The sequence below is a fragment of the Epinephelus moara genome, chromosome 21 (assembly GCF_006386435.1).
Source record: "Epinephelus moara isolate mb chromosome 21, YSFRI_EMoa_1.0, whole genome shotgun sequence".
In the NCBI taxonomy this organism is placed as follows: Eukaryota; Metazoa; Chordata; class Actinopteri; order Perciformes; family Serranidae; genus Epinephelus; species Epinephelus moara.
Genome location: NC_065526.1, coordinates 10,255,325 through 10,263,929, shown reverse-complemented (window position 1 = coordinate 10,263,929; position 8,605 = coordinate 10,255,325). Strand labels below are relative to the sequence as shown.

Here is an 8,605-nt window from a genome sequence, read left to right as displayed (position 1 = left end):
TTTCGGCCACTGTATTCAAATATGGCGACGCAAGAGGGCAGCCTCCAGCAGACCGTGCCCTGCCTGTTTTATATAGAGAAATCATTCTAAGCCTATGAGAAAGCTTCCATTTGTATGTGAATTGCATTACACTTTAGTAAATATATATTTATGAAAGCAATAGTTGATATTTGCTAATAAACAACCACGTAAATTACACATTGTAACTTTAAGACAACGAACAAGGCCGAAAAGATTAAAAAAAGGGTTGGTAATTTTACACTTTATTTTGTAAAAATAAAATAACAAAATAATCACTGAGGAACAGCTTGGATGCAGTAATTTTTTTCCTTAATGCACTGCAGAGCCATTTGGATTGATTGGATTGATTTTAATAACTTTTAAGTACTGAGAGTGTGCATGGTGCAGCTGTATCAAAAGCTGGATAATAGTATCAGATTAGGACTCAGCACTGGCAGATACTCAATATTAAAAGACTCGAATCGGGATAGAGAGCAAAAAAAACTCGATTGGGAGATCTCTAAAATAAAGTCTTGTTTGATTCAGCTGAAGGAATTAAAACAGTATCATGTCCCGTCATGAAATGGGCAAGAATTGACAAGATGGATCAAGTTTTCTGTGGCTCTGACTTTGGAAACCTGGTGCCAAAGTTTAAAAGAAAAACATCAACTTGGCATTCTGACAACACCACTGCAAGACATCACCAACCTCCTCTCTTGAAGCATGGCAGTAGATCAATGCTTGTCATCAATCTGCGGACTGTATGATAAAAGGACTTTGACTTATCTCTTACACGTATTGTCAGTCTGTGTGTATGTGCATGTCTGCACTTTTATGTAGGTTGGGTATGTCTGGAGTGAAAATGTGAAATGAAAAACACCACGACTGGGAAGACCATGTGCTTTCAAAGCTGACACAGAAACACCAAAAACTGTGTATATGATGTCAAAATTAAGAGTGTGATGATGATTATGTTCTCTCATATCGTTCCCTCACTCACTCACTCACTCACTCACTCACTCACTCACTCACTCACACACTTATTGTGAAACACAAACTCACCATCGAAGGCCTTGTACTGTCCAGTGAGTGAGGCCTGTAAGGATCGGCCGGCGTCTCTAAGTAGTACCTCCATCTCCCTGCGGCTCAGCACGGCAAGGCTGTCCTCCATGTCGCTGGTACAGCAGGTGTAACCCTGGGGACAGATGCGCAGGTGCTCCCCTAGAAGGAGGACAGGTGGAGACGGAGGAGGAGAAAGGATGGGGAGGTGGTGGAGAAAAGGGGGCAGAAATGGTAGAGGAAAAAAGGGACAGCAAGCATGGCGTTAGCATTAACAGGTTCAATCAATTCAGTCATTGCACAACAAAACCGAGATTAATAGTTTCTGTGTTGCTGCCGTAAAAAATACTCAACAGTGAACATGAACATGACAGGGTGAATTAGCTAAAGTGGTTGTTTTTATGGCCTTAACGCCAAGCCTGCTGGCAGTCGAGGTGGCGGGGCTGCATGTGTTTGCCCGCCTGATTACCTGGCAAGATGTGGAGAATTCTGTGGAAATGGGAGCAGTGGAGCAGGAGTACAGCATCGGCTCCCATACAATTTTAATGAGCACTCCTGACACGCATGCCTGTGCATGCCTTTGCAAGAGCGCGCACACACACACACACACACACAAACAAACTCAGAAAACCAGGCAAGTAGAAAGAATCCGTAAACTCAGTATAAGTATACACACAACCAAATACCATATGAGAGAATTTAAACAAGGGCTGTCAAAGCTGGTTAAAACTGCAGTCAACTGCAGCCGAAATGAGAGGAAATTATGTAAGACGGAAATACAATCATCCACATCAATGCAACCGAGCCTCGGGCAAACAAAGTTCATGTGGGTGAAGCTCATTTGCAGGTGAAGACTGCAGATAATGTGTGATGCAACACTTCTGAAGATTCCTCCCCGCTAATACTATTTCCAGACCCAAAAACACGCACATAATCTGAATCCACGGTGAAACACACTCACACAAGCACACAAGGATGCACTGCACTATGTAGAGCAGGGACATATGTGGTAGTGAGATGAAAATTAAGTTTTTATACTATCCTGTTGGACCTCTAAAGATAAAACAACACTCATTTGTTAACATGAAAATATTTATCAAAGCTTCTGATGCGCCCACATACGCAAAAGTGCTCAGACAAACATCAAAAGGCTGTAGCGAGTATGCAGATAGGATGGGAACCTCTCTTTGAGCTCGGCGCTCTTCCTCAGGCAGCGTGGAGGTCACATCTATTTGCTCTATGACTGCTGTTGTTGATGTGGGGGTATGAGTTTATATGAATATTTTAATTTTTCTGCAAACAAGAAGCTTCAAATTGTTGTGTCACCCTGGGCCTGTTTGGAAACGCCTTTACTGCACAGTCATGAAACATAAGACACACTTTCTGTTTTGCTAGTCTTACGTTCTACATCGTAGGCAACTGGACTTGCTTGAGCTTACTGAGGACGTTTCGCCTCCAATCCAAGAGGCTTCTTCAGTTTTAACGGACTGGTGATGCAGCCTTTAAATCCTGTGTGCGTGTGAGCCCTCACAGAGTCATTGAGGTCACATGTGAGCTCTGATTTTCAGAGTTGTCAAGGTCACATGTGAGTTACTGACCCACCCAGCTGTCATGTGTGCCATTAGGGTTAGAAGGGTCCAGGTGTGAATGGGTGTTAAGCCATCTATTTCTAGTCCTCTTAACCAACTGTCCATCACACTGTTGATCATAATTTCTCACAACATAACTCAAAACACAACTGTTGGCAAGTCCTTTCTCTTCTTCAAGCAGGAGTGCCAGATTCACAAGTTAAAATCAGGTGCTAACAACAAGTGTGTGCTATCGCCTGCTCGATAGTCTGTGTTACAGAAGCCAACATCTCCATTGTTATTTGATATTAGAGTGCCACTGGTTGCACTTTGTGTTAAGCAGTGTTTATAGACAGAGTGCAGGTTGTAGCATTTCCATTCTAATTGTATTACCCCCACCGCGGAAGACGCACCTAAGTGAATCTCACTGAGTCTACCTTCCCACCCAGAGGCCCTGCAGTGACAAGCATTCTAACAGCCTCCCTGTAATTCCCACCTCGCCAGACATTCCTTTCCCTTTCTTCTCTCCCCTGCTTGAGGGTCCTCTGAAATCCTCTTGCGTGGCTTTCATCTGTCTGTTACTGTAGATGGGTTCACTCAAATACACACACACACACACACACACACACACACACACTGATGGACACACACACACATATATAGACCCTAAATGTACCAATAAAGTCTTGTTTGTTTTCATATTGTAATCAAATTGAAATTCATGGCCACTTACTGTATTTGATCAGAATCTAACTTGGAAAGTTTTTATTTTTCTATTTTCTGTTTTTCAGTGTCACAGTGATGATAAATCTGATGCACAGACAAAAGCTTCATGTGATGGGCAAAGAGAGGCTAACTTATTTTGCTGCAACACTGTAGACCTTTCAGATTTTACCTACAACCCTTAAAACTTCCCACCCTCACCCCAAAAAACAGCCATATAGGTCATGTGCAAGCAGCTTATTATGACCCATGTTTACATTTATTATTGGGCGGTGACCTCCAGTGTCGTAATTATGTAAAGAGCAAAGAAGAAAGTCAGGTAATGTAGGATAAAGTGCAACAAAATCCACATAGGGATAAGGTCAGGGTGGAAGGAAACGTCAAACAAACACAGGACTTTTACCCAGGAGACTGATGTTTGTGTCCCATATGAGTAAAGTAAGATAACAATGTACATCACTTAAATTATGTAACAAACACACTTGTTTTAATTAAAGTCATAATCTTTTGTCTACCCTAACCACATAGATGAGGTGCATAACTGCAAAGGCGTTGGGTCGTTCACTAATGGGAAGATTAGAGATTCGATCCCCGGCTCCTTCAGTCCACATGTCAAAGTATCCTTAAGCAAAATTACTGTACCCCATATCGCTCCCAATGGCGGTTTCATCGGTGTCTGAGTGTGTTAAAGCTGTGTAGCAGGTAGCCTCGGCCACCAGTGTATGAATAGGTGAATGTGACTCGTAGTGTAAAAACGCTTTGAGTGGCTGGAAGACTAGAAAGGCGCTATACAAGTGCAGTCCATTTACCATTTACGTATTTAAAATTGCCACCCTCACTATGAGCACCCATCGCTGATAATCTCCAACAGTCACAGTGTGTCGTTTTGGAACTCGTTGGCAAATGACCTATTTAGTGGTTTAGATATGAGAATGCACTGCTTAAAAAAGAAATGAGATTCTAGCTTGCTTCTAAACCTTCCAACACAGAATACAGAACAACAACATAAAATAACACAATGCTTTTTCATGTATGTAGCATGTACAATAACACATGTCCCTGTTGTGTCCTGTACTAATAGACTGAAGTCAGTTAATGAGCCTAAGCTGCAGTCTAATCATCAAAGCTTTGCAGCTTACACATATTGTGACACATCTCAAAAGGTTTAATTACTGTAATATGTCTGCTTCATCATCACATCACTGAGCTTTACATAGCCTGCACAAAAGCATATACAAACACAGTAAACACACATAAGTACAGGATTAATGATTTCATGTCGCTCAGGCTATTATTAGCATGCACCTGGTGGAGTTTCAGCTGAGGGCAAGTCTATAGGCACAGCGCTGCCATCGATAAGATTGATCCTGCCATCCTCTCAGTCGTTAAAGCTACTGATTTCTGTGTGCACTGGTTCGACGATCACAAGCAAGCATTTCAGCTTCATTTACTGTAGCTGTGGGCTGAGTTAATCACCGCGTACGCCCCCATCCAGTCCTCCATCTCCAGAGTATTTTACAGTGTGTATGACAAGAATCCATGCACTTCACTGATTATGTGTCAAGCAAGTTTCTGTAACTGTCCTTTAAGTGCCTCGTCCAGGCCAACTCTAAAGTGGAGCAATTAAAGGCAATTTTCCTCTTCGAACGCGGTAGTGGAGGACAGGCTGCTCAGATCGGAGGACAAGGTGACATTGAGCATCGCTCAGACACCCTCTCGCTGGTCATGGTGTTAGTCACATCCACACACCACCAGAGAGGGAGTTTGGACCCGGAGAAGGGCACTTGTATGTTAAGTCTGTGTGATTTGCACGTGTCGGCGAGAGGAAAAAATAAATTGAATGAGAGGGCGAGAAAGTGAAGACGAGAGTACAAAGAAATGGAGAAGAAAAAAGGAAGGAGGAGGGGAGGAGGGAGAGAGAAGCTTGGCGGGGGGATAGCATACAGCACTATCAGGGGTCAGCTGCAATCTGTCAGCCCCTGGGACGGCCGTTTAAATGCCTGGACTGGTTTCGGTGTGTCTGCGTATTACGGGCCTGTGGCCATTTCTTCCAGTGCAATCTGCTCACTGCCTGCCATTTGAAGGACATCTGTGCAAAGAACAATACACACTTAGAAGCACAAAACGCTCACACGCACATGGATTGTTGGAGGTGTGAGGCTGTGAGACGCAGCCAGGCAGAAACTGTTCAGAGAGTCCATGTTTATATATAGAAAAAATGATTATTTTCCACACACACACACACACACACACACACACACTCACAACATCTGCAGAGTGGACACACACGTGCAGCTTTAAACACACATGCAAGGTCCTGGACGCACATCTGCCACACAGCAGGAAAGGTCACCTGTAACAGAGCATTACGTTTCCAGTTGGCTAACCTAACAGTCGGCTAATGTTACACACAGGGCAGAGTCTTCCATTTGACTCAGTAAACTGGAATAAGCCAATGTGTGTGTGTGTGTTAGTGTAAATCTGTGTGTGTCTATTTGGGTGAGAGCGACAGTAAGCCACTCTCGATCAAAGTGTCGAGGAAATGTATCCTTAACAACCAGACACTCGCGCTTTTACACTTACACTCGTTCTCTCCCCCCTCTCTCTCTCTCACACACACACACACACACACACACACACACACACACACACGTCTCATAGCCAGAGGATACTAGAGTAATCAGCAGTGGAGGATAGCTCAATCTGGAGAAGAGCTGTTTTAGTGGGAGGCTCCAACAGTAGCATCTAAAGAGCCACAACAGAGGGGGCAGCTAATGCTAATGCTCGAGACGCCCAATTTTCTGTGCTTACAATACCAGACACATCCCATTTTCTGTACTTAAGATAAAAAAAAAAAGAGACATGTTTTCATTACATACCACAAGACCACTCCTCGTACATTTACTCCTGCATTAACCAATTTCCAGTCTGCCCTCGCCATTTCCTGTCTCCATTGTTCCCGAATTGTTCCTGCAGTCTGAATAAACTTCATGGAATGCACGATAAACTTGAAAAATACGGCCGTGATAATAATACGGTTCACGTCCCGCGAGAGAGGACGAATTACAGATTTAAACTGATTGCGCAGTTGGCGCACAGAGATGAAACAAAAAAGCCCACACATGAGTAAGATCTGCTCAAAATTAAATGATCTATTCAAATATATTCAAATTGACAGAGTAGGTGTTCTGCATTAATCAGCCACCTTCTGCGAGGCCAATCAGCACAGAGGTAGCGAGCCAATTATCGGGCCTCTCCTAAAATTACACACATGCATAAACCACCCACCCAACAATTAATCTATGCATGAGGGCAAAATTAGGGAAACTATTCACCCCGTAACAGTCCTCCATCACTTATTTCCCTTTTCTTTTGACAGACACGGCTGCTAAATGGTGAGCAATTCCCTAACCATTAGCTTATCACTGTTCACCAGGGAGGAAGGCTTCTATTAAACAGCAATCTGGGAAGGCAGAATAAGGTCGTGGACACTGTGATAAAGCATGGGAGAGACTGACAGTCAGCGGCTTTTAGAGACGGTGGGAAACACAGAGAGAGGAGAGGGCAACAGGAAATTAAGAATGACTCAAAGCCAAAGTGTCTCCGTCATTCGTCTGGAAGTCTGGGAGCAAAACAGGAGAAGTCATAATGCTGCCCGTTGTTCGGCAATGTCACCATCACTGTGTCACTATTTAGTGTAGGTTTGTTCCTCTCTGGTCCATGGGTCCTACAAACGGATAATGAAAAGTAAACACGACATAATGCACTGCCATTGTAGCAGGTTTTTTTTTTTGTCCTTTCAGACTATTTCACGCCTCTGGCAAGTTTTGATGCTACATTCGTTCCGTCAATTCAGAATATGTTAACCTGTGCAGGTGTGAGGCTGATTGAGATATGCAATTTTGAAGCTCGGCAATTCAGACTATTCAGTGTGTTCATGGAGGATTTTGAGTTTGCCCCCAGTTGTGCACAGTTTATTCAAATCCTCAGTTTCTTTGTCCTTTATGTTGGTAAGGTGGAAAATTGGGCCATAAAATATTCTTTTTTTCCATTGTCGTCCGCTGAGGCCTTTTTGCCTTTAAGCACAGTGTATATTTAATTCATTTTTATTATGGCAACTACTGTAACAGCCGCACAGCAGGTAACACTTGCGCCTCACAGGAATCAACCTTCCCAGTTTTGTGTGAAGTTTCCATGTTTCCCCTGCGTTAAAGTGTGGATTCAGCTCAGTTGGATGGACTGGAGACTCAGGAAATGCCCATAGGTGCTGCTGTCGAGACATTAACATTGTCTGGACTGTTAGACCTATGGGTACCTGTAACTTTTCTTCAGCATCTGCTCTTGTGCATTCTACACCCTGACCATCATGTGCATATTCCTGGGTTAGACATGAGTGAGCAGATTGCCAGGATAAAAGAGTCTGCATTTAGCAGGGTAGTGGATTCGGTTTAATCTTGCTCTGCAAATTAACAAAAGGGCTCAATAATCAAGGCTAATAATGTCACACAGCCTGAACACAGTGGGCATCTGTTTAACTGAGCATTCAAATCATTTCTTGGCCCCAATAACATCTTCTTATTTAACTATTTCTTTGCAGGATCTTCCTAAAAAGCAATATATAGTCTCATACAAAAGCACAGGTGAGGTCAGGACTTCATAAAAAGGTGGCTACCAGGTGTCAGATGGTAGGCAGCATGCATCCAAGAGGAAGCAAAATTGCAGATGCAGCACTGAAAAAATTGCAAATATAGCAAACAAGACTAAATCTGTGGTTGATTTTCACTTTGACATTTGCTGGCGATACTTTTTACAAACAGTAACCAACAATTGACCCTTTGCCAAGTCCCGCTCCCGGACACAGACTGACTAATTATAATGTAGCGTCGGGCTGGCTCACACCAGGGTCCGACAACAACACAGCTGTGCTCCATCGACTTTTCAGATTTCCTTCATTTTCAGGCTGGTTTTGTGGATTTGGAGCTAAATGTTGTGCCTGGGGCACATCGTGTATTAATGATACTCATTACCTGGAGAGGTTGGAAAAAGATATACGTTTTTTCCCTGTTCCAAAACCAAAATCAAACCCTGAAAAGTGTAGGGTTAGCTAGCTAGCTACTGAAGATATAGCCTACTGAATGTATACACATGCTGCTTTTGCTTTTTAATGACTATAACAGTGAAACAAAGACCGACCCTGCTGTACAGGAACCAGTGAAGGGAAGCAGGGAAACTTTGCTGATATTCAACCAGCTGTG

General features: G+C 43.2%; 1 protein-coding gene across 1 annotated transcript in view; it reads right to left on the bottom strand.

Moving 5' to 3' along the window:
- Window positions 1–8,605, bottom strand: part of gpc1b (glypican 1b) — a 100,128-nt gene that overhangs the window by 46,085 nt on the left and 45,438 nt on the right. Inside the window, exon 3 of the mRNA XM_050033326.1 lies at window positions 1,063–1,221. Coding sequence (XP_049889283.1) covers window positions 1,063–1,221 — 159 coding nt within the window. The remainder of the gene's footprint in view (window positions 1–1,062; window positions 1,222–8,605) is intronic.